The sequence below is a fragment of the Mesocricetus auratus genome, unplaced genomic scaffold (assembly GCF_017639785.1).
Source record: "Mesocricetus auratus isolate SY011 unplaced genomic scaffold, BCM_Maur_2.0 Super-Scaffold_6730, whole genome shotgun sequence".
NCBI classification, from domain to species: Eukaryota; Metazoa; Chordata; class Mammalia; order Rodentia; family Cricetidae; genus Mesocricetus; species Mesocricetus auratus.
Window position 1 is genome coordinate 2,014,344 of NW_024429184.1, and position 27,044 is coordinate 2,041,387.

The window sequence follows — 27,044 nt, forward strand, 5'->3', positions numbered from 1 at the left end:
AATTATAGTTCCATGGAAAACACAAAATATGAATCACTCAGCTGTTCCACTCAACTGACAGAATCATAGAAAATAACAGGACATTGTATTTTTCAAGTCATCAAATTGTAGGGTAGTTCACACACACAATAGATAATCAAAACCTATTATTTGCCTAAAATCGGAATTAAGAAAACATCATTATATGATATTTAAACTTCTCTGTATATTTACAGCATTAAGTTATTTAAATTAAGGATCCCATTAAATTATTAACCCTGGCATGTACATTTTACAAAATGTGCCCGCGTATTTGTGTATACACACATATTTATATATTCTATGGCTTAAAATACAATGGATACAATAGCCAATAGCAACTTGAGTAAAATTATTACATATGATTATGTTTCTTATCATTGTCTTTTCTATGCTCATAATTTTTTAAAAAGTCACATGACGTGAACAAGTATTTTGCCTCCTCCCATCTTGCTAGAATGAATGGAGTGTCTTCACAACATTAAGCAGTTTTGAAAACATAGGCATAATGCTGTATAGATGGTCTCTGTATTCATCTAATGTACTCTAACCACTCTATTAGGTTGCTTTTTGATATTCCCACAGTGATGCTTTCAGAATAAAATAGTAATTTTTCTTTTTAAAAACATGCTCAGAAAGAGTTTTGTTTCATGAGCATGTCTTGGACCTTGTTTCTTATTGCCTAAAAAATAGACAATGCCATAAAATAATGAATATATTTAGAAAGAGTAGTTTAACAACTGTTACATAAGTTGGACTATTACTTCAGTTAAAGTTGGCAATTTGTATTTCTTAAAATTATAAATTATTTAAAAATTCTCTTCCTATACATAATTGTACCATGTTTGCATATGTGTATGTGTTTACGTGTATCTATGTATGCATGGTATATATGTATGGATATGTGTGTGTTTGTATTTAAGTATGGTGTGTGTGTGTGTGTGTGTGTGTTATCCAAGACAGCTACCAAATCAATCATTTACAAGGTCCTCTCACTACAATAATTCTCTTCTCACTGAAGGATACATACTTGAGCAAGCCATCAGAATCTCTCCAGGCATAGCCACCCACCATAAAATACCAGACGGCCAACATTAGCAAGAACCATGTAGCTGATGCCCAAGCCATGACTAATAATAAAACTTTAACTCACTGTGAATGGTCTGTTGGCTCCAAATTCTTTTGCTGTTTGGGTTTGGCTTTCATTGAGGCTTCATGTGTTTTCTTCCCACAGCCTTCAAACATACAGGTATCATGTTTTAGCTCTTAAAAACTAGACTTTTGGAGATTTGTCAGTATTATTATTTTCAACCGCTAAACTGTCATATCATATCATGTTTTAAAAAATAAGGAATTGCTGCAAGGGCAGTCAATACCTGTGTATCTGCAAATACACGGGAAGAAGGTAAAACGGTGAAAGGATAGGACCTAAGGTTAGAGTGTGAGGCCCTAGGTTTGAGTCCCGGTACTAAACAAAAACAAAAGCAAAACAATAACACAGCATAACAATAAAACCTCAGCAAATACCTAAGACACTCAAGAATGCTGACGTCTGCTAACACGCAGAACGTGTATTAATTTAATCAGGTATATTAACTACCTTTACTGAGTCTGTTGACTTACATTTCTAAAAGAGGCTCTCAAGAGCTCTTCATGAACATGATTTAAGAAGAGGAAAGCAATTTATGTCACAGGGAGAGCTGAGAGAGCGCGTGCCCATCTGCACCACCAAAGCAGATCCCCCGAGTTTGGAATTTAGAACCCAAGACCTCCTTGTTCCAGAGATTTATTTAGCATCACATTCAGCAAAGCGCAACTATTCAGCTTCTCCTAAAAACGTGGAGAAAAGCAGAGCTGGTGAAAGTTTTGAGATTAAGTAACAAGGAATACATAGGACACACAGTTTAGATATTAATTTATTAAAAATCTTTTATGGAGTTGTTCATTCACTTCCCTTTCATAAACAAAAGTCAGTATGAAGACATCCCCGCACAGCAAAAGCCACACAGAGACAAGACAAGCTGCAGGATGTGTTCTGTCCAGCAGGGGATTGGCATCCAGATACACGCAGAACTCAAAAACAATTACATATTTTTGGTTGTGAGCCTAGCCTCTAACATCTGAGCCGTGCCACCAGGATGAGTGACGAGGTGTCACTCTATGTTGGACCCAGGAGAGGCAGGAAAGAAGGGGAAGCAAGAAGATTTTTTGGTTGTGGTGGGTTTTGATTTAGCTTTGGGTTTTTTGTTTGTTTCTGCTTTTTCTTGTTTGCTTGCTTATTTTGATTCGTTTCCTTTTGGGGGGGAACAAGGTACGGATGAGGGATGAGAGGAGGATGTGGGGGGGCTGGGGGGGTGAGCAGAATGAGCATGATGTGAAACTCCCAAAAGAGTCAGTAAAGAAATCAAATTTTAAAATAAGTTAAACTAAAAAGAATTACATAATCAAGAAAGCAAAGAGCTCAATAAGTAAATGGGCAAGCAACTTGAATATACATTGCTCAAAAGCAGACAAGTGGTAAATAAATAAAAACAAAAATATTCAACATTTTCGACTGGTAGGGAAATTCTATAATGAGATCCTATGTCCCAGGTAGAATGACTGGGAAGGAGGAGGAAGAGAAGAAGACAGTCGTGGGGGGGAGGGAGAGGAGGAGAAAGAAGGAGGTGAGGAGGAAGAAAAGATGTTGGATGTGGTATTAAAATTATACACACTGAATGTAGAGTGTAAATTGGCCCAGCAACTGTGGATATCAGTACGGAAGCTTCTCAGAAACTTAATGATAGAACAACCCAGTTTATGGAGCCCTGAGGACACACACCCAGACATCCACATCAGGCTAGTGTAGAGATGAGTACACACTCTTGTGTTTCTAAATGACTGTTCACAGCAGCCTAGGTATTAGCCTAGGTGCCCGTCAATGGGTGAGTGGATAGAGGTGGTATATCTACACAACGGAACACTACTCAGCCGTGAGTGAAATCAGCTCATTTTCATGGAAAATAGAGAACCGGAGATTGCGTTGTAAGGAAAAAAAATAAATCGGACTTACAAAAGTAAAGTGTTGCCGATCTTCTCTCATATAAGGGGTCTGGGGAGAGGAGGGTATCAGACTTGCGTGGGCAGGGAAGGGGGAAGGGAAGTGGAGGGAAGAGAGATAAGAAAGGTTAATGACAAATCTGGTCCAAGTACAATTCATGTGATGCGTAGAAGCACACACAAAAAAGATCCCACTATTTTGTACAATTAATATATACTAATAAAAATTGAAAAAAAAACCAACACAGTGCATTAACTTCTTTGGAACTATTGTGCTTTACTTCCAATCACATTGGAATAAAAAACATTTTGCTACTCCTTTACTTTAATTTTAGTAGCAAAGATGTTTCTTATTTGTCATACATGTGTTATGTGCACACACACACACACACACACACACAGAGAGAGAGAGAGAGAGAGAGAGAGAGAGAGAGAGAGAGACTGTATACATGAACTATGAGTTGGTATCTACACATTTTAAATGCCGTGGTAGTCTGTAATGTGCATTCTTCCTGCCTACCTGGTCCCAGTGCTGTATCAGTCCCAAATGAACACGCAGGACACTATATTAATTATGAAGCTGTTGGCTGTCTCCTATGGTTTCTTTTTGGCTAGCTCTGACTTAATTATTAACCCATAGTTACTAATATATATTTTTATAAGGTCTTATCTTACCTAGAACACCTGACTCATGCGTCCTCTTTTCCAGGGATCACATGGGGACTCTCTACCCTTGACTGCATTTCCCAGAATCCTCCTCGACACCTAGTCCCACCTATCTTCCTACGCTATTGGCCAACAGTGCTTTACTTATCAACCAATAAGACAAACATATGCACAGAAGGACTTCCCCCATCAGTAGTCAAGCAATCAGAGGTTTAGCAATGTAGGGACATCCAGAGCTGCCATCCCCTTTCTCTTTAAGAAGGAAGATCTCTGGACGTGGCTCAAGAAAAGAACTTTGTTCTATCACACCAGGACAAGGGTTCTCCGTGAGGTCTGATAACTGCATAGTAGCATGACTTGGGGAATTTTAATACTGAACGAAATCAAAGGCCATCCAGGTCCATGCTGAGTTGGGACCATGAAATTGCCTGAATATTGGTTAAGAACACCACAGGTAAATGCAGCCAAGGTTGAACATGTTTGTTCCTGAGGCTGGAGAATGGAGGCTCATTCCCTGAGGGTAGGTGACCATCTGACTTTCTAGGGCTTGTGGAAGACTCTCTTTGCTTTGCCGGGTTGGGTGAAGCATCCTAGTGTCCCTCTTGAACAATGGAAGGAATCCTGCTGCTTTCCCATTGTCCCCTAAGGGCCAGTCTTAGACAGCGTGATAGCTGAGCCATCCTCCAGACTCCACATGTGCTGGAGCAATATTTGGAAAAGGAATTCCCTTTCTTGCCTTTTACAGGAAAGGAAGCCCACAGGCAATTAAAGCCTGTGGTGTCAGTAAGATGACCTGGGAAATAATTTTTTAAAGAGAGTTGTTTTCCATGTTCAGCAGTAAAACACAAGAAAGGAAGCTTAAAAAAATAAAATGTAAAATAAAACAGGCCAAAAAAAAAAAACCCAAACCAAAACAAACAAACCCTGGAAACTGGAGGCTCCACTCTTGTTAATTTTCTTTCAGGAAGACAAAAGTGTTCCAGATGCCAGCCTCTGCATGGGGTAGGAGGTAGCTTTTGTCTTCTGGGATGCAGGAGACAGGAGGCTCCTCACTGAGCATTTGAATAGAGGTAGCTTCTGGGCTATTGGCACAAGATGGACCAGCAGCTTGCCAAGCTGGGAGGGTGGAGACTTTCTCTTATTTTGTGGGGTTTAGTTTGTCTTTTCCTTCCTGGGGATCCTCTGGGTAAAAGGCAACCTGGGTCTTGGTACATGACTGGTAAAAATGCACTCAAACCAGCCATGGTCAGCGAGCATTTCTAAGAATTTTCTACATCACCTCAGTGATTTCAGAAATGTTACTGTGCTGTAACATTTCTGTAGACCCCGGGTGAGTTAAGAACACGGTAGATTAGATGAGAAAAGTCACGGCCTTCCGGTTCAGAGCTTGGTTCTTTAAGAGACACAAACTGCTAAGTCCCAGACAAAAAACTTCATTGTTGAATTTCCGAAGTAGCTTTACTCCTCCTCCCTCTTGTCCCCTCCAACGAACTTGGCGAGACTTGAAATGAGAACAATCCAAGCATAGTAGAGCACACACATGTAATCCCAGCATCGGAAGGCTGAGGCAGAGCACCTTCTACCCAGCCCAGGCTATGCAGTAAGACCCTGCTTAAAAAGAAATTACGTCATGACATCGTAGTATCTCAATGGCTGGATGTGACATAGATAGATGGAAACAGACCCTTACTGAAGCTTGCTGTTGAACTGCAGCTCTCTATTAAGCAGGGAAATTGTCTCTTTTTGGCCAAACTGGACCATGGAACTGTATGCTGCAAGCAGAGGCAAGAAACACACAAAATAAGGTTTTACGGGCTCTGTAGTCTGAAACGGTGAGACATCAAGAGTCACGGAGAAGCTGGGCGGTGGTGGCGCATGCCTTTAATCCCAGCACTCGGGAGGCAGAGGCAGGCAGATCTCTGTGAGTTTGAGGCCAGGCTGGACCGACAGCCTCCAAAACTATACAGAGAAACCCTATCTCATAAAAGCCAAAAAAAAAAAAATGGGGATGATAAGACATTGAAGCTGTTTGCTTTAACAAGGCATGCAGGTGCATTGATACCTTCCCAAGGCATCAAGAGAGAGAGAGAGAGAGAGAGAGAGAGAGAGAGAGAGAGAGAGAGAGAGAGAGAAATATAAAAAGACAAGCTCAAAGGGAGATTAAAGGCATGAGAAAAGTGAAGTTAACAAACTCAAATGTGGGTGATGATGTTGGCTAGGAAGATTGTCTGGTCCTGTCTATATTAGCCCCTCGTTGCTAATGTCTTTGGGTCTGTGACTGGAACTAGCTGAACGGCCCTGGGTTCATTCCTGAGTGGGGGAGTATGGATGAGGGAAGGCTAGCTATCCTGCATTCAAGAAAAAGACAGAGACATCTGATCATAGCAGGAGGGTTGTCAGTTAACACCGAATGCCCCAGTTTATTGATCCATCACTTTAAGTAACCATCCAAAGGTGAGGGCAATGGCAGGACACATCTAAACATGTATAAAGGGCAAATATCAATTACTTCTCTTAATCCTAAAGACATTCCTTAGCTGCATGTACTAAGGCCTTCAGGCACTCCATATCAGCATGTCTCACTAGCCTTCAGTGTGGGTGTAGAACCCACCCTGTCCTAGCTCTATTGTTATTAGACAGGAGCCACTCTCCACCAAGGCCAGGGCATCCTGAAGCCATTAACTGACATCTTAAAGACAATAGAAATCGAGGCTCTCCTGAACTTGTGGCAGGATGGAATAGATAGGGGCCCTGACAGAAGATGGCAAAGAAACGGAAGCACCATCGGGACATAGACAAATTCAAGGCAAATATGTTAAAAATGGGGAGCCCCCCAGAGAGATGTCACAGTGGTTAGAGCACTTGCTGCTTTTGCGGACTTGGGTTTATTCAGTTCCCAGCAGCCACCCATTGGGTGGCTCAAAGCTTCCCACAATTCTAGCTACTGGGAGATTCAGCGCCCTCTTCTGGCCTCCAAGGACACCAGCACTCATGTGGTACACACACACACACACACACACACACACACACACACACACACACACACACACACGTATACATGAATAAAAAAAATAAATCTTTAAAAATATCTATACTGTTGTGTCTAGATTGCAGGGACACCCGAAAGACCACCATGGATACCGAATCCCATACATAAAAGCAAAGAGCCTTTATTTCAAGCTCAAGCTTAGACTCTCCATGTGTCCAGTGCATTGGCATCATCAGAGAGTTTCAGATTCAGTTGGGGTGGGCTGTTTTTTATAATAGGAGAGAGTGGGGTGAGGGGATTTCTAAGGTTTGGGGCCCCTGATTGGCTGACATACGTCTAGGATGTCTTGGTGAAAGGGGATGGGTGTGTTGTGGGCTAAGAGACATCTGGTGATCCTACCTGCAATGGCTGGAACTTTAGGTATTTTCCTCTTGGATACTGATTGGTCTGTTCCTGGGTGGTGCCTGGGTAGTCTCAGTTTATAGTCTTTCCTGGATCTGGGTGCTGCCTTAGGGTAAACTGAAACTCAAGCCTACTTCCTGGCTGTTCTCTGTGGAGCCTGTCACGGCAGCAATGTAGCCAAGACGCCCTGAATCCTACATATAATAAATTAATAGAGTTTAGTTGTATGCTCTTACTGTTATGAATATTCATAGAAACTATGTAACTATTATGAACATTTAAATATCCTCTCAGTCCCCTTCAGATGGACTGATGTGTAAAATAAAGATGATTTATAGGACAGAAGAATTTATATCCTACAACCAAAAACACTTGCTTTCTTCCCAAAAATCTAATGGCGTGTCACATCCTAGGCCACGCACCAGGTCATGAGACAGATGACGGGCACGTCTGCCCTTTAACTTTCATGAAAGACTCTCAACAATGGATTAGGCACAGGGTAACAAAACACACAAACCCTTGGAGTTAGAATAACAACGTAAAAACAAACACCTCAATAATTTTTGGAGCAAGGAGGAAAGTAAAACTCTGATCACAGATTGCTTAGAAAGCAACAGAGATGCCGCAGAGAAGACACCACTAATGTCACCCTCTGCACAGCTGGATCTGGAAAACCCAACTGAAGAAAAGCACCACGGCTAAGAGCTCATACTGCTCTACTGCTCTTGCAGAGAACCTGAGTTTGGTTCCCGCCACTCACAGCTGACAGCTCACAAACCGCCTGTAACTCCAGCCCCGGTGATCCAATGCCCTCTTCCGCCCACCGCAAACGCTGCATTTGCGAACGTAGACTCATGAATAAAGCTTTAGGAACACATCACTTAAAACTGGAGTTGGGCCGGTGACGCGGTGCAGTTGGTAGCGTGCCTGCCCAGCATGCTAGAAGCTCCAGGTTGATCCCCAGCACCATATAAATTAGATATGGTGATGTACACCTGTAATCCTAGCACTGGGAAAGGAAGGGGCGTGGAGGCATGAGGATCAGAGGTTCGAGGTTATCCTCAGTTGCCATAGTGACTTCAAGGCCAACCCGGGATGCATGGAACCCTGTCCCGAAAACAAAACACACACGCGCACACACAGACACACACATCCACATACACAAAAATAAGTGAAAGGAAATTTCAAGTCAAGGAGCTAAAGAATAAATCGTCCAGGACAGGACAAAGGCATACATTGATATATTTAAGAAGTACTCAGGTGTTAGCCCTCTAAAAATTATAACAAAGTAATAAGCTTTTCATAATTGTAATCAAGATGGGAAAAAAATAAAACACGTACTACATGATCTAAAAATGATATTAAACAATATCATAGATATAGAGGAGATGCAATAGTTAGCAAATGCTATAAACATATCCATGTCGATGAACGTTCTCTTGCATTGGTTTAAGTTAAGGACAGTATCCTTAAGAGAATGTAAATTGCTGGAACTTTCTGAGGAAGTACAAACACGGAATGGAAAGATAGCCTTGGGAAGAGTGATGGGGGAAATGAAATTGTTATTCAAAAGAGAAAGAACCTGAGCTGTCAGTGAAATGGAGTAGTCACGTTCCACAACTCCCTTTCCATGGAGCACCACTAGAAGATGCTCACAGAGCCCACAGGGCTGCTGTTTGAGGACAAAGAAAGAAAGGCTAACAGCAGCAAGTTGTTTGGTGGGGAGACACCAGAACCCACCAAGTTTCCAAGCAACAGTGAGTTCACCACTTTTACTCCCCCGCCCAGGACCACTGGCACTAAGTCAGTATAGCTTGGAGCCCCAACTGGTACAGACAGCCCTTCGGAAAAGGTCTCGCGGGCCCAAGCACAGAGAGTGACAATAACAGATATTCGCTGTGTTTCCTTCCTTGTTTGTGCGTTCACTTTCCTATTCTCTTACTTTCTACCCCCCGGGACAACACCTTCAAAGCCTTGGGCAAGGGTGAAACAACCACGCAAGACGAGACCGCCAACTGGAGGGAGAGAGTCGCTGAAGTCCTGGACCTTTGGCAGGGATGCAAGCGTGCTCATAGACATGTACAGGACAGCAGGGTGTCTCAGGCCCTAAATTCGGAGCAGAAGACTAACAGGAAATGTCAGGAGATTAAAAAGTGGAATCAGCAAGATGGCTCAGTGGGGCAAAGGTGCTCGCTGCCAGACGCGGCAGCCTGAGTTTGATCCCTGGGGCCCACATGGTGGAAGGAGCGATTCAATGCCCAGAGGTTTTCCTCTGACCTCCACAAGCGTGCAGGAGCACACACGCACACACACACACACACGCGCGCGCACACACACACACACACACACACGCACACACACGTATGCATACACAAAACGTACAATTTTATGTTTTAAGGAAAATGAACCAGTAGGTCCAGAAGCTCCTGGGAGCCAAGGGCTGGGAGACTCCCAGCTCCTTCCTGAACTGCTTGCAAGGATCTGCTCTTAATCGCTGTTGCATTCTCAGAATTCCACCCAGGTCTCCAGCTGACCAGGGGAGAAAACCTCCAAGACACTGAAACCTGATTTGGCGTTGGAATTCCTCCTGCGAACAACACCCACAGAAGGCAGGATGGATACTGTGATCTGAAGCTCCCAAGGCTAACGGAAACACGAGCACCACGCTCGTTCTGTGCCCTTTAAACAAGAATTCTGCGCCCCCTCGACATAACATTCAAGATATCCAAGATACAATTGAGTTCTGCTCTGTCTTTCCGAAAACAAAACAACAGTCCCAGATGCCATCGGAAATGCATCACGGAGTTTGATGCAGGTCTCTCCTTCCACATCTGGGTCCCGGTGTGTATTCATAAATATTTCTTAAAGAAAATGGAAAAACAGAAGATTTTATCTAAGAAATAGAAGAGATGGAGATATAAGCAAAGAAAAATTTTAAGCTGCAAAAAAATATACAGCAAGTTAAAAAAAAACAAGTGACTCAAGTGACTAAAATGTAGATTTTTGTTTCGTTTATTGTTTTGGGTTGTATATTTTTTGAGATACTCTTGCTGTACATAGTCTAAGTAGGCCTCAGATTTGCTGTGTAGTCCAAACTAGTTTCAAACTCACAATCCTCCTGCCTTAACCTCCCTAGTGCTAGAATATAAGTATATACCATAATGTCCAGCTAAATAGTAGATTTACAGTAATGCATACTGCTGATCTAGAGCTGTGCATCCAGAAATATATATTGGAGTGAAATACATTTTCAAGAGAGAAGAAATTAAGATTTAGTGTCACAAAATCGTTTTCTACAAAAAAAATTTCTAAAGAAGTTCTTCATAAAAATGGAGAGAAATCTTGAACTTCAGATATGAAGACTAATGCCCAACATCCTTACTTACTTAAGAAGTGCAAACAGCCACAGCGCAGGCAGAGAGACTCAGCAGGCACAGCACTTGCCTTGCAAGCATTGAGGACTAGGGTTTGGATCCCCCAAAGCCATGTAAAAGTCAGGCAGGCACGCCAGACTCATACTCCCAGCATACAGGATGCGCAAACAGGGAATCCTTGAGGGGACAAGCTCTGGACTCACTGAGGGATCCTTATTCCACAAATGAAGTGGAGGACAATCAAGGAAGATACCTGAGGTCAAATTCAGACTTATGAACACCCACACACACATGCATGCATGCGCCTCCCCAAAAAAGCTAAAAGTCAATTGACTTTTAAAAACTGCGATGAGATGCCATCGTAGGCCCATGAGAATATGACATACGTGTGTATATCATGCGTACATGGATTTATCCTCCAAGCCAAACAACTACCATCTTTGGGAATTCAGCTGAACCCACTTGCTAAAGTTGATCACATATGAGTTGGTGACTATGTACTGCCCCTCATGGGGGAAAGGGAGGTCAGGAGACCCTTACTAGTGTGCCCAACAAATCTATAGCACCTTTTGTATACAACTCTGTCCTAATTATACATGGCCTTGGGGGAGGGATAGAATATATAGGCTGGGGAAGACTAAGAGAGGGGGCTGCATCCTTGCAGCTATGGGAAAATCACCATCCCTTCTGAGTAAAGAACTTCTGTGTGGTGTTTTGGGGAGGGGATCTCTCACATTTCAGCAAGCAACTCTTCACCAGTGCTCTGTAGGAGAGCCTAACAAAGTCATTGGTTTTTTTTTTTTAAGTGAACTTTGGTGGAATTGTGCCTCAGTCTGCCATTTGGGACCTCCAGAGGAGGAGTAAATGTTGCTTACACCTCTCCCTGGGAAGTAATTTTACCAACATATCTATGCATATGAATGCAAACATGAGTCTACTAGACAGGATGTAGGACAAAGCAGGAACTCACGCATGTCTATCACGATTGAGATCTGGTTGCGAACCACTCTAGAAAATGTTTTGGCAATTTCTTATGATAAATTCATACTTTTTTTCATATGATCTAGCAATTCCATCCCTAGGCATTCACCCTACAGAAATGAAATTTTAGCCGGGCTTTGGTGGAGCACACACTTAATCCCAGCACTCGGGAGGCAGAGGCAGGCGGATCTTCGTGAGTTCAAGGCCAGCCTGGTCTACAGAGTGAGTGCCAGGACAGGTTCCAAAGCTACACAGAGAAACCCTGTCTCAAAAACAAAAGAAGAAATAAAATTTTGAGTTCACACACAAAATGAATGAATCTCAAAGCTATTATGCTAAGTGCAAAAGAAGTGCCAGTCTCTAAAAACTGCATACCTATTCCATTCCAATTGTATGTCATTCTCAAAAATACAAAAAAGATCAGGAGTTAGGGGTGAGGCAAGGGTGTAGTCCACAGGCAGTTTTTGTAAAGATGAAGCTGTCACGTGACTGTAGTTGTGGTCCCATGAGACTATATGTGTATTTAGAATTCATGAAAATCCACTCGTTCAATTGGACCATAATTTTGAAAAAATAAAATGTGTAAAGTCACCACAGCTATAGTGTTTGCCAATGGAAGCAAATGGTGCTGCTGCAGTTTGTCCCTGGGAAATTAACCCTCTTTACCTGGCCCTTGCACATTTCACACCTCAGTGAAAGAAGAGAGATAAACATCAAAAAGGGTGCGTCTTTCCCAAACTACCTTTAAATGGCCACACATCTGTGGCTGTCTGTAAGTATTCATAAGGGCTTGGCCTGTCAGATAATCTAGAAATGTCTTCAAAAATCTATGACCTTCTAAAGGAGGCCATCTCGCACATTACCTTGGGGAAGTCCGTCGAGACAGGTAACATTTGGGGGGCATAATTTCTGTGGTTTGTTTCTGAGGAGGTAAATGAAAAGATTGTTGGGAACCTAAAGTCAGCTTTAAGTGTTACACAAAAAGGTTCTGAAGTCATCCACTCCATCATCCCTTGTCCTTACAAATGCAAGGCTGATGTCTGCCAGTGTCAGGGACTATCTATCCGCTTCTCTTTCTAGATGAAAAGTAAGTTGGTTTCTAAACACTATCAGCAGGACACCAGGTGTTCTTACATCCAGGAGAGATTTGGCAACAACAGTAGACGTTATACTAAGCTAAACATCTCAAAGCCTGCGTCTGGGACTGGTGTATCTTGGTGCCGGTTTTTTTTTCTTTCTTTACAGCTGTGTGCCTGATTTCGGTTGCGTGAATTTTTCCATACATGTAAACTAATTAATACTTATGTGTTACAAAACCCAAAACCAGAAGCAACACCTTGCCACTTGTCACGTATTGAAATGAAATGTGGGAATCCATTTGCATCCTCAGAGGCATGTTGTTCAATTTCTTGCCCTTTGAAACAGAGAGAACTACAATATTAAAAAGAGATAAGTATCGTATTCACTTGTAAACATATCCGGTAAGTAAAAGGAAGTGCAGTGATAGGCGTTCTGAGATGTTTGGTCTACAGTAAATATTGCCATCAGATTATCAACATTAATTTGCGATTGCTGTTTTTGCTATCTCATTGCTCCCGGAGTGTCTCAATACTAGAGTCTTTCTACTGTAAACTCTAACCCTGGGTAATTCTACCCACACGAGGCGTAGATCAGCGTATTTTCATAAGCTCTGTATGAGGGGAGACGTCTGGTCAATTCTTCCAAGATACGGTCACAAGGGGCATCTTCCTTCTGTCACCACTGCCTGCTGCTTGCAGATTTCAAAGCAAACAGATCGAAATTTCCAGCAGGGATGGGGACTGAAATTTGTCCCCACCTCTGCCCCCGTTTCTAGACTCGATTCTTGTTGTCCCGGAGGGTCTCTGCCAGAACCAGCCTCTGCTGTCTCCAGCACCACTTCCAACCTTCTCTGGACACAGGCGTCTTACTTCGCTTTAACACAAGGACAGATGGCAAGGGTGTTGTCCTCGCCTCAGGAACTAGTTCCCGTAGGTGCACAGGGTTTGAGGCTCCTTTCTTTTTTTTTTTTGCTGATTTTTTTCCTCCTGATTTTGAATCAGAATGCAGGAGACACTGGCGTGCACCTTTAGTCTGTCTCCCGTCCACTAACACAGTTGGTTTTTGCTTCCTAGAGCATTTATTTTCACAAGATGAAGCCACAGCAGTTTCCCTCAGTTCAGCTCCACATTGCCAAGTCCCTTGGGTTCTTCTCCTACTTGCTATTAGTATTTGATCATTTCTTGTGCCTATGGTTGTACTGTTGTATAAGCCAGCATTTCTCTGCTTCCGCCCTGTGCGTGCATTGAGGTGGATAGTTCTCCCTGGAGAGGGCTGTCCAGGACACTCAAGTGGTTAGCTGCAATGCAGTCTTTATACACTAGATGACAGTAGCGTACCCTCTCCAACTCACACGCATGCGTGTGCATGTGCGCACACACGCACGCGAGCGCACACACACACACACTCATGTACGCATCCCTCGTTCTAGAGCAGAGTATCGCATTGGCTTCTTTTTGTCATCTCAGTGTTGGATGCTTGACAGAAACGGATTTGGAGGGTCTAGCCTTTGATGGCTCAGATCCATGTGCTGAACAGAGCATTCCAGAGGTTGGAACCTATGGAACACAAGGCTGTTCACTTCTTAGAACAAGAAGCAGAGAGGGTCAGATTCAGTCCCTCCAAAACACAGGCTCCATCCTGTTCTATACAGAGAACTGGAGCCAAGCATAAAAGATAAAAAGTAGCTGCCGTCTTTTTATTTTAAAGTATTTCTGGAAGTTGCGCATGAAGCCAACTCAGATCCTAGTTGTGCAGGCATATCCAACTGAAAAGGGGTGCCAGAAAATGTGATTTTACCCTAGATGTCTTTGTGTTTGTCTGAAATTCGGGGACTCCGTTTTGCTTTTACAGAGGAATGTCCTAGAGGTTCTGAGACTAAAGGGACAGTTAGCTACTGTGAGTGTGTGAGTGGATGCTTCTGTGGTCTGTCCCTACTCTCAGGAAGCTGGGTTAGAGCAATCCCATTCTGTTCATCTTTTTTTTTTTTTAGGTAATAGTAGTAGTAGGTTTTGCTAAGCTCATAGACAAGAATCTTTCTTATCTCATATGAAAGAAAAAAAAGAGACTAAACGTAGTATGCAAAGAGGAGCAAATTAGGGGCAGGGGGAGGAGAGGGAGGAGGGATTGAGAAAAGAAGAGGAAGGGGAAACTGTGGTCAGATGTAAGGTAAATAAATAAATGTTTTAAAAAGAGAGGCAGAAGTGTATTGAGTGTGTCTGAGTGTGTGTGTGTGGGTGTGTGCATGTGTGTGTGCATGTGTTGGCCAGAGTTTGATATCAGTGTCAAGTGTCCTCCTCAATTATTCACTGCCTTATTCTGTGAGATAGGGGTCTCTGCTGAACCTTGAGCTCACCAGTTCAGCTAGACCGGCTGGCCAAGGAGTTCTGGGAATCCGCCTGTCTCTGATTGCAACTGCACACCACCGTGCTCCACCTCTGCAAGGATGCTGTGATTCTGAACTCAGTGTCTCAGCCTTGCCTGCCGGGGTCACCACAGACAGAGCCACCTCCCCAGGCCTCTGTCACCCCACCCTGTCTTTGTGAGGCAGGATCTTACTATGGTCTGGAACTCTCAGCCCTCCTGCCTCAGCCTTTTAAGGGCTGGGATTATGTTTAGGCAGGCTCCACTGTGCCTTCGTTTCCCAAGGCTTTTCTGAGCCTGGCTTCACCGCCCAGGCCTTTCCCCAGGTTATTTCCTTGAGCTAATAAATCCCTTTTTGTTTAAACAAGTTGGAGCTGGGTTGCTCACTGCTTGCAACTGGACGGTCTTAAAGCAGCTGTCTGCTTCCCCGATGTTTTGTTGGGGGTGGTTTGAGGGACACTCGAGATAGTGTACACAGTGGTTGCCACGGACTCAGAAAGCCAGCTCTTAACGATGTGTTTTAAATAACACGGGGTAGATGAAAGTGGGAGAAACTTTCTTTTTAAAAAAGAGTTCCAAGTTTAATGAGATCTTATTCCTTCTCGGAAGACCCAACTCTTTCTTCTCCCTTGTCCTTCTTGCAAACACACAGCGACTCCGGAACAGGGTACTACTGTACCCTGTAGTTTTCAGTTCTCAGGATTATTCTGCGAGCTGGTGCATTCTTGATGACCAGTGAGCTCTGCTGGAGGTAGGACTTGGACAGCATTCTCCAGTAAAGGTGGTGCTATGAAGGGCCAGCATGTATTGAGTACACGTTGTGTGCTGAACACATTCCTAGGAGCTCTACTATTCTTATGATTTAGTCCGTAACACGCTATTACTACTCATTTTCCAAAAGAGCAAACGGATACAACCAATAAGTCCTGTAGCCGGGATTTCACGCTAGGGAAATTAAACCAAGAGCCCTAGCATTCCAGCCTACGTGCTCCGGGCCCCTCTTGTGTTTAAGGTAGTTCATTAAGTGGAGTTGGAGTTAAAAACTACTCACTGTCGGAGACCAGGGGGAACTCTGGAGTCACTCGATTCCATTACAAAAGAAAAGTAGACACTGGATTGAAAGCCCAGAGGTGCTGGAGGTTTATACAACCACACAGGGTTCTTGATTCCTAGCGGGAATCTCTTAACCAAGGGCTCTACTTTCCATGTTATAAGAATGTGCTTTGCCCATGTACATCCTTGAGGTCTTACTTGGAAAAAAATCACCCCAAGGTAGCAGCTGGTATTCCAAAGGGTCTGCGTGCCAGGCACATCTCAGATCAAAATAGAGGGTGTTAAGAAAACAGGGGCCCCTACTCACAGTTCAGAACTTAGCGGGAACTTCGCACTCTCCTAGAAGGCTTGCCTGGCCTTAGCCAAGGTCAAGTCTTCTGCTTAACCAAGGTCAGTTGCAGTTACAAGCAAACGTGTGCATACTTATGTGCACACACATAAACATGTGTAGTCATGCATGTGCATTCCAAGTGTGAATATCGGGTTGATGGGCCACGGCGCCAACACTTTTACCTGTTACGAGTTCCTAGAGGCAGAGTTCATGTCAATTTTCCCTGCTCATCCTCTTGGTACCTAGCCAACATCAGAAGCTGCTACACGACGAAAGAACGAACAAATGCACGAATGATTGAATGCAGGAAAGGTAGTACTGTAATTCTGAGCTTGTGATGCGCAGGAGTGGGCGACGCCTTCAACAGCCAGCGGGTTGAATGGGTTCTCAGGAGTCTGCACCACTGATCAGGCAGGCCCTTCCGTAAAGTTATGCAAATTCCAACCTTGGGAGGCTTAGGCCCCCACCCCCACCCATCTCCCAAGAGGGGAAAAGAAGCCCAAAAGGTGAGCAAGCAGTTTTCAAGGCATGCGCTCGTTTTCCTCTGCAGTGTTTCCAATTACTGTGGCACTCTCGGTATCCAGATCCATCTCCAGCGAATTCCTCCGCAGCTCCTTGCCAGACATATGGGATCAATCAGTGCGCTTGTGAGGGAATGTTGACAGCATGACAGGCGAGGGGGTCTGGTGTCATGGAATCTCCAAGAGTCTTTAGCTGGATCGCAGGGAAGAGAGAGGGGGAGGAGAGAGATAGAGGAGAGATAGGGAGAGGAGAGGGAAAAGAAGAGGACAGACAGAAAAAGAGGGAAGTGACTCTGGTTTCACTGCCCCCTTCCTTCAAACATTTTATAGGCTTTGGGAGGGAGAAGGGAGGAGGAGAGAAGCGAAATAGCCAAAGGAGCAGAGGAGCACTCCAATCCCTCCCGAGTCCCGTCCCCAAGCTGCCAGAGGAGTCTGGATCCTGTCCCCAGTGTCACATGCAAGAGCTCTGAAGCTCGCAGCTGCTATCCCGAGTCCCCTCCGCCCAGCTCGGGCCACGGAGCACCTCTTGGTGCTCTCCGGGACTGTCGACTTGCATTCCCGGAGCCACCGCTCCGCTGCGTTCCCAGCGCTATGTGGTCGTGCCTGGCCTTTTGTTGCTGCGCTCTGGCACTAGTGTCCGGTTGGACCAACTTCCAGCCCCTGGCCCCATCACGCAACTTCAGCTTCCGCCTGTTCCCCGAGGCCTCGTCTGGGGCTCCGGGCAGACTGGCTGTGCCTCCCGCGTCCGGTGAGGAGGAGGCGGTGGGGAGCAAAGTGGAGCGTCTGGGCCGAGCGTTCCGGAGCCGCGTACGGCGCCTGCGGGAGCTCAGTGACCGCCTGGAGCTCGTCTTCTTGGTGGACGAGTCGTCCAGCGTGGGCCAAACCAACTTCCTCAACGAACTCAAGTTCGTCCGCAAGCTGCTGTCCGACTTCCCCGTGGTGTCCACGGCCACGCGCGTGGCCATCGTCACCTTCTCGTCCAAGAACAACGTGGTGGCGCGCGTGGATTACATCTCTACCAGCCGGGCACACCAGCACAAGTGCGCGCTGCTCAGCCGCGAGATCCCAGCCATCACCTACCGCGGTGGTGGCACCTACACCAAGGGCGCCTTCCAGCAAGCTGCGGTAAGACCCTGACACTCCCCAGGCCAGCGCTCCGGGCGTTCCTCCTGCCCACAGCTGCCAGCCCCTTCTCCAGCGTGGTTCAGCCCCAGCAAGGCTTAACAGCTGTCCTTGTGAGGGTGCAGAGGGATAATGGATTTTAATTGCTTAGTGAGGTGTCAGACTTCCTAAAGGATCCCTTTGAGGGACCCTGGTAGGAAGGGACACTTAATCCCCCTCTCACATCCAAGCCGGAACAGGTATGGCTTGTAAAGACAGGACATGCAGTGAACTGAGGGCAGCCCTGAATCTTTCTCACGTTATAGAAAAGAGCACACCATAACTTTGCTCCCAGCCTTATTTGTTTGTGACAGGTTCTCCTGGCCTTCAACTTAACTACATAGCAGAGGTGTCCCCGAGTTCTGACCCTCCTGCCTGCAGTCTCCCAAGCGTTGGGATGACAGCCATTGGCTACCAAGACTTTATGCTCCAGGTTTTTAATAAATGAACGTTTAGCTCTGACATCTACCAGTTTCACTTGGTAGACCTTTATAAAAATGTATCTTTTTCCTAACTTCAAAGTAATACATAGCTGAGCATAATTTGGAACACAGAGAAGTATTTAAGGCAATCCAGCAAGTCAGTGTTTGTAGAACAATTGAAACATAAAGGAGTGGGAAACCAATAATCTCTTCATCCTTAAAATCACAGTTGATATGCAATTGAATATCGTCCAATATGTGTGTTTCATATATTATTTCAACAAACTTGCTAGCCTAGAGTTTTGCAGTCTGCATCCTTCATCTGTTACTTATGATTGAAATGCACATACAACCCTGTGGTGTGACCATGGATGTCTGAAGAGGAAATTGGAACCCTTCAGTTACAGGCGGTTGTAAGCTGCCATGTGGGTGCTGGTAAGGGAATTGAAGTCCCTCTCTCTCTCTCTCTCTCTCTCTCTCTCTCTCTCTCTCTCTCTCTCTCTCTCTCTGCCTGAGCCAGTGCTCTTATCCATTGTGGCATCTCTCCAGCCTCACGACAACTGAGTGTTTCGAACTAATGTGTAGAGAGCACACTTTCGTGTCTTTTAAATAAGGAATTTAGGAAGCTTTTTCGAACCTGGTCATAGCTTTTCCCCCTTTGCTATTACAGGGGTGTTTGTTTATTCTTAGTGATTTGTATGCACTCTTTATGTAGTGAGGCCCGGAACCCATTTTGTACATGCAGCAAATATATTTTCCAGTTTATTGTGTTTTAATGAATGGTTTAAACCTTCATTTGCTCAAATCTATCAAAGTTTGCTTTTTAAGGTCCAAATTTGGGCAGCTGTGGAGAGATGGATCAGGAGTTAAAAGCAGTTGCTACTCTTGGAGAGAATCTAGGTTTATATCACAGCATTCAGTTAGTGGCTCACAGCCAACCTTAACTCCAGTTCCAGGGGATCCAACACCGTCTTCTGACCTCCCTAGGCATCAGGCATGCATGTGCTGCATATACAGACATGCAGACAAAACATTCATGCACATACAAAAAAATCTTTAAAAAATTTAAAGACCTTATATTTGCTTATATTGTTATGACGAGTGTCACATTGCCCAAATCAGAAATGCTTTCCACTTAACAGTTTACTTAGTCTGGAACTTGCTTAGGGGTCCCATACAAAGACGTCTCTCTCTCTCTTTTTTTAATGTAAGTTGCCCCAGCTCACTAGTAACTAATTCTTTCCCAATTTAGTTGAATGCCTCTCTTTTTGAAAAGATTTGTTTTATTTTATGTGCATGTGTGTCTGTGTGAGGGTGCGAGATCACCTGGAACTGGAGTCACAGATGTTGTGAGCTGTTGTGTGGGTCCTGGGAACTGAACCTGGGTCCTCTGGGGGAGTAGTCAGTGCCCTTAACTACTGAGCTGTCTCTCCAGTCCCCGGTTGAATGTCTCTTTAACCAACTAGTAAATATGAATGGGCACTGTTACTGTAATTTTACAACATATTTAAATGTGAGGTAATGAAAATGGTCCTCTTTTGTTTGTCTTATCTTTTTCCATCAGTCTTTCCTAGATATTAGGCAATGTGCATTTTAAAATTTATTTCCATTTAGTTCCAGTGAAAACTAATAACGTTTTTGTTTCAGTACAGGAAATATTGAACTGTTTGGGAGTTATTACATTTGTAGAATAGTGCTATGCTCATTTATACTTTTTATGTCCATCAATAGCTGTGGTTTTCCAAAAGTCCTGTAAATACCTTTAAAAACTTAGACCTAATTATATCCAACATTATTGCTTAGGCTCTTATATAAGCTGGGTAAGTGCTTTATCACTGAGCTGTATCCCCAGGCTTCTTTTTTAATTTCTTATTGTTATGAGACTAAGTTGCCCAGGAAGATCTGGTATATATGATCCTCTCGCCTCATCTTCCTGAGTATCTGGGATTGCAGGCCTGCACGGAGAGACCCATCGCATCTTTTACATTTTATTTTAAAGAATTATTCTTGAATTATCAAGACATTCTTAATTTTTATATCTCTATGTCTTTTTCATGCATGTGTCTTGGTCATATCTTCCCTCAACTCTTATCTCCAGGGTGCCCTAGCCCCAAACCTCCAACACAGACCACATCTCATTTCATCTTATTTATTTAACATTTTTTACTTTATTTTATTTGGTTTGATGAGACCCGGTTTCTCTGTGTAACAGTATTGGATGTCACTGAACTCTCTTTGTAGACTAAGCTAGCCTTGAACTCACAGAGATCTGCCTGCCTCTGCCTTCCAAGCGCTGGGACAAACGGTGTAAGCCACCACCACCACCTGGCTTTTATAACCCACAAAGTCCATGCAGTTAGTGCTGCTGTCTGCACATGTGTGGGTAGGACAAAAATCTTAGCTATACTGACCAAGTTATCCTTGAACCTCTGGGAACAAGGAACTCTCCTGTCTCTGCTTCCCTTGTAGCTGGGTCTACAGACAAGGGCTACCACACTTAGCACTCAGATCCTCAGTGAAGTCTCTTAGACTCATTTTTTTAATACAACTTCACAAATTTTACTTGACTAATAATGTATAGAAAGTGAAATAATCAGAAAAGTTTCCTGTAAACATACTGTGGCATGTTGATATATTATATATGCATATACCTGTGTATGTATGAGTGTATATATAGTATTTACCTGCAAGTGAAGGAATTGTTCATTCTCTCTAGGTTTCTGCCCCCCCCCCCGACACACACACACACACACACACACACACACACACACTTTTCAGCCTACCATTTATAGCATGAAATTCACTTCTGCTGTGTCAGTTTCTTTTATGGTCCCAATTTCTCATCCTGTGATTAGCTATTACTGTCCATGCAGGCTACTACAGACAGCATATTATAGACTTGCCCATGCCTTTGAAGGGACATCATTGCATCTGAGAGTATGTGTTGGCCAACTTGCTCAGAAGAAAATGGCGCCAGACTGCACTCCGATGCGTGGTGACCGTGTCGGTATCCGGATGCAGGCTGGGCAACCCCTGCCAGTATTTGAATACTCCTTGATTTTTGTCTGTGTGAGGGAATGCATTCCCTTACTAGCAAGGCTAAACATGCATGTCCCCATGCACCCTGACCAGTTCTGCGACTGCTCCTTTTTGAATACACATTTGAACATTCAGGGATTGGCATCCACTTTTTTTTTTTTTAACCAGGACATGGTTCTTTTTCTTCGTGGTTGGCAAACACGCTTTGAATCTTAGAGCCACCCCTCAGCTGGCAATTGGACGGTACCTGCCATTTCATCAGTCTATTGAATCTGGTTTCCTTTTCCTTTTCTTGTGCACTGTGTGGCACTTTAAAGGCTCTCCCCACTAAGGGATAAAGTAACAACTGAGGGACGCTCTCTGTTTTTTGAAATAGTTGTGCCAGGCAGAATCCACTTTCGAGCGTACCGTGGCCTGACTTCCACTCCCAGAACCCATCAGACCATTACAGCTAGCCCTGTTCTTTTTTGTTTGTTTGTTTGTTTGTTTTTTACGAGACAGGGTTTCTCTGCATTGTTTTGGAGGCTTCGGTCCAGCCCGGCCTCGAACTCACAGAGATCCGCCTGCCTCTGCTTCCCGAGTGCTGGGATTAAAGGCGTGCGCCAGCACCGCCCAGCTGCCCTGTTCTTAATGGCACACACTGCCCACTTTGCCAAGGAGAGCACAGCAGCACCGGGGAACCCGCGTCATGCCCAGCTCCTCCGTTTGGTTTGGCCAGGCCTGGTCTGGGTTTCTGAGACGGCTGATTCCCTACATGCGAAGTGGAGAATGTCAAGGACACAGTGCTCCTCAAGACCTGTCCTGTCTTCAGCTCCCCCTTCTAAATACTGAGTATTGTCTTGGGAAGCAGGGGTTGTCAAAACAAGGCTCCTGGTGTATTTATTCCTTTTGGCACCGTCTGTGACTAGCAAGCAGAGGTTTCTCAAATGTTTCTCTTCACTGAACTTTGCCTCATTTTGGTTGAGTTATGAGGAGAAGGCACAGAGGTCTGCTGGACCCAGTCCCTGTCCAGCCAGAAACCTGCATGTCTCTCTTATAACCTTTGCAAACCTCTGATGTCATTCTTAGATGCAAAATAAAATACTTATAGAAAAGTGATGGGAGAGAACACCGGGAAACTGTGATAGTGAGGCTATGAGTGAATTTTTCACTGTAGATCATACAGGCGCAGCTTACCGCCCACTCAGTTTGAAAACGGTAAGCCGCGGAGTCTGGGTTCAGATATGAAACCTACACGATTCATTGGAAATGAGAAAATTCACCAGCTTCCCCCTGGGTGTGTGCAGAATGTGACACTTGGACTGTTTGGCGGCTTGGCCTCTGTATGGAGTACGAGGATGTACAAGCATAGATAAATACTTTTGCCTATTACAAGTCGGACGCCTTTTCTTCTTAAAATGTTTATTTTCAGTCTTGTGTGTGTGGGGGGGGGGTTTGTACATGTGAGTGCAGTTCCCAAATGAGCCTGAAGAGGGTACTAGATCCACCGGAGCTGGAGTTTCAAGCTTTGTGATCCGCCAACGTGGGTGCTGGGAACTGAATGCAGGTCCTCTGCAGAGGCGTCTGCTGTCTTAACCACTGAGCCATCTCTCAAGCCCCACCGATTCCCCTATATAGAACCTTACTCTGAAGAACTTCCATGGCTAACATAAACCTTTCTCAGCGTATTTTTTGGTTGCTTAAACAAGAAGGGTAGTAGCTTCGGTGCTTTTAACACGTGGTGTTAGAACTGCTCAACCTTTTTTTTGGGGAAGGTGTGGGAGGATGTCTGTGGTCACCACGCTTGATTTGAAGCGATGAACTCCAGTGTGGGCACACTCTCTTTAGCTACTACCTCTGGCATGCTTCAAGGAGTGTGGGCTGGAGGCTGGAATAATGAACTCTGAAGCCAACACTAGCCCTGGGATGAGGACATCCTCCTCCTGTCTTGCTATCAGTTTGTACACGCTTCTATCTACATGCCCCTAATATATTACACGTTCCCTCCTTTTCCACTCCCTCCTCTCCCTTCCCCCCCCTCTCCCATCTCCTCTTCCGTCCTCTTCTCCTTTTCATTCTTCTCCTTTGCATGTTTCTGCTATAAGGAAGCGATCCCAGGACCCCAGGCCTAAGAAAAAGGCAAAGGCATTCCCACTCCATTTTAAAGAGACTCTCGTCACAGTCCACGCAATGTTTTCCTGTGCGTCTCATAGAGGGCAACTTGAGCTTATGCCTGCCCTTAGCTTCAGGGAGCTTTATTAGTGAGAAGGAAAGGCAGGGTAGATGCTGGCACACCTGGTGTATATCAGAGTCAACACAAATCGTATTTTTAGCTGTCCAGTAGCATGGCAAATTGTTCAGAAGTATATAGCATCAGAAACTTCCTATAGTATAACTGAACTTTCATGGGCAGTTATATTTGTCATTACCTCGATGTCACAGGATACATCTCTAACACTCGCAGCTGGGAGGCAGAGTCAGAAAGATCAGGAGTTCAAGGTCAGCCTTGGCTTAGGAGCAAGTCTGAGGCCAGCCTGAGCTACATGAGACTGTATCAAGCAAACTGTGTATATACGTATAAGGAACAGCCAGGCAAAATCCCTCTGGAATATATATCTACAGGGAACATATTTACCGATTTGAATACATCTGTAAATGTAGTTATTGTGAACACGTCTAACTTACTAGGAAGTGAAGTGTCAATCTCCTACATTAGCAAAAGTGACTTAAAGGGGACAATACCTTTGGGACCTCTAGAGGTCCACGCTAGTATGACTAGACTCAAGTATAAAATGCTTTTAATTTTGTAAATATTTATTTGTTTTATGGTGAATGTTTTGGCTGCAGGTACATGTGTACACTACACGGGTGCTGGGAAGCAAACCCAGGTTCCCCTCAAGAGCAACACGTGCTCCAAACTGATAAGCCATCTCTCCAGCCCCTAAAATCCCTTTTAAATGCCAGCTTCCCGCCTTAATCTTCACAAGAATGTAGCATCTTACCCCACAGTACAGCTCTGCTTGCAAAACCAAGAGGATACCCGAGTTCATCGTCTGGAGATGGAAATGAAAAAAATTCCAGTCTTGTTTTGCCAAATGCCCGAGGCTGTAGCATTGAGTCTTCCAGGGTTTGCAAGCAGTGCTGGATGCAGGAGTCGCCCTGTGTGCCCTCCGGCTCACTCCAGCTGTCCTTTACTCCCCCTAAATTTACACCGGATCGAGAGGCTTCAGGCACACGTAGAAACCTGCAAGCTGGTGGCAGTGGCTCTTTCAGTACCTGGAGACCTCTGCGGAGAGGAGACCTGAGAGTCAAGGCTGTGCCACCAAGCAGGCGTTGACACTGCAGACGGTGGAAATGACTGACTCTGTCCTCTTGACCCAGAGGCCGAGAGACAGTGTCTTTCCTCGGCTTGTCACACATGGATAGGTCCGTGACCTAGCCTTCTGTCAGGTTTTCTCATTTTCGCTAATATGAGCAGCAGAGAACATTCCCAGGGGAGAGAGATGTCTTCTAGTATTTGGCGTTGCCCCGCATAAAAGCAGCCGAGTCAGGGATCCATTTTTCTTGGTTGATTCTCTCCTCCCCTGGCTCCCGGCTTTGCTTGTGCTGTGAGCTTCGTTCTGTTCACTACAGGGCAGGCTCTTGGCTTCTTGTCATCAGAAGAGATGTGTGTTGCTCACTAGGGGCATCTTGGTTCACTCATTTTGCCTTATGCAAATGACATCCTGTTTGCAGACTGAAACTGTACACCTGGGTCCTGTGGTGCAGCATCACCCTCCCAGCTGAATCTGAAATAGATCTTGGGGGAAAAGAAAGCGTCTCATTTGCTTATTTAACCGTTTGTTTCTTTTCCCCCAGAGCACCATTCCTAGCCAGGCCTTGTCTTTTTAGTCACATTTCCCTACACACACACACACAAAACATGCACTCTTAGCTTTTGAGGGTGGCTTCAAAAGTGATGGTTTCGGCAAGTGGTCGCCGGAATTTTCTGGCCTTATAGATATCAGAGTTAAGGCTGTTTGTACGCAGCCCGATCTAATTAGTAAAGCCCCTCGCTGCAAGTAAGCTGCAAAGGGCGTTATATGAGGTTTTTTTTTTCTTCCTTTTCCGTCGCCCTAGATTCAGTGCCAAAACCCATGGCTCGCGGTAAGGAGCACTGTGCATTCCACATGTTAATGAGGGGCACTGACAACTGGGAAGGACATGCTCCTCAGAGATCGTGGATCCTGCCCAGCAAAGTCAGTCGCACGCGCCCTCCCTCCCCCCCCCCCCCCGCCCTGTGCCTAACACCTTTCCCTGGCCTCCACAAGCAGGCAAGAAGGAAGCAAAGAAACAGAGCACGCGTAACGGAGGTGTTGCATTTGGGCGGAGAGCAGTACTCTTACAGAATAATAGATCTCTCCCATGTCTTGGGTTTTGTGCTTCCTTTGCTCCAACGGGCCCGAGGGAAGACCCACGTTCTATGCGCCAGTTGTTAATTTAGGTGGGCAAAAGCCTTGCTTTGGCTCTGGCACTGGAAATACAGCCAGTAGTGTCTTGGCTTAGATTTGGACAGAAGTCTAACCCAGGAAGAGCGTCTGAACGTAAGAGGTAGCTGATCTGGGAAGTGATCCAAGCAGCTCTGGGTTGGGAGCGGAAGGAAGCGAGACAGGGATAAAGGACGCCAACAACAACGCGAGTGGTAGCTGGTGTTTAGTTCTTCTGTTGGACACTGGGAGCCAGCGTCACTTCAAGCCTCAAACCTCGAATATCACAAGTAGAGGGGGGGGACCTCAGGTCTTTTTAAACCTCCTCCTGTTGGGCACCGTTGAGGGCAGCAGAGGTGGTTAATTCTCCGCCACTCGCAGGTCCTCTGCACGCACACAGAATGGTCTCCAGGCAACCAGGAAAGCCCCGATCTCGGTATGAGAAGTCTGGGAAGGGGGAAAACGGTGCAGAGAGGAAGGTGATGGGTTATAACGGGTTATGGCTGGAGCTGTGGCTCAGTGGTGCATGCAACACCATGCCCCATGTGTGTACGAGGCCCTGGTTTCAATTCCCAGCACTACATAAGCAGAGATGCGTGACTTTACACGGGTCGTGGAAAACATCTGGGCCCGAGTGATGCTCTAGCCTCTAAAACAAGAAAACCACAGTAGCCCAGAGTTGTTACTGAAGTGCACGAAAGAATGGGAGGATCTCTGTACAGCTCACCACGGGCCAGCCTTTGACATCCCACGAGCACAGAGAGCGTCGCTCGTGATTTTTTCCCCTTATCTCCTTTCACTTCTATTTCAATACTCTCCTTCTCTTGTGGCTTCAAGGCTAAAGAACTGAAGATAAAGGTCTGTCTGGCAATAGCAGCCATCAAACCAACGGTGTATTTCTGTTCAGGAATTTAGCAAAGTGCTTCATTTGACGTTCTCCCAAAATGTGAGAGATGTAATGTTTTGAGTTGCTTTTTCCTGCTCCGTGATGAAAATCCCCTAACAGAAGCCACTCGTGGGGGGGGGGGAGGCTTATTCTAGTTCACAGCTCACAGACCCAGGCCGTCTAGAAGCAGGAACATGGGGCAGCTGCCACACTGCATTTGCTGTCAGGAAGCAGGGACCTAAGAGTGTTGGTGTTGGCTATCTCTATCCTCATCTG

General features: G+C 45.0%; 1 protein-coding gene across 3 annotated transcripts in view; it reads left to right on the forward strand.

Annotated features, from left to right (window-relative positions):
• Positions 1-16,852: 16,852 nt before the first annotated feature.
• Svep1 (sushi, von Willebrand factor type A, EGF and pentraxin domain containing 1) overlaps positions 16,853-27,044 on the forward strand; it is a 176,593-nt gene continuing 166,401 nt past the window's right edge. For all 3 annotated transcript variants that reach the window (XM_005085043.4, XM_021235926.2, XM_040737940.1), the window contains exon 1: positions 16,853-17,940. In XM_005085043.4, the coding sequence (XP_005085100.1) occupies positions 17,407-17,940 (534 nt within the window). In that variant the 5' untranslated portion in view covers positions 16,853-17,406. The remainder of the gene's footprint in view (positions 17,941-27,044) is intronic.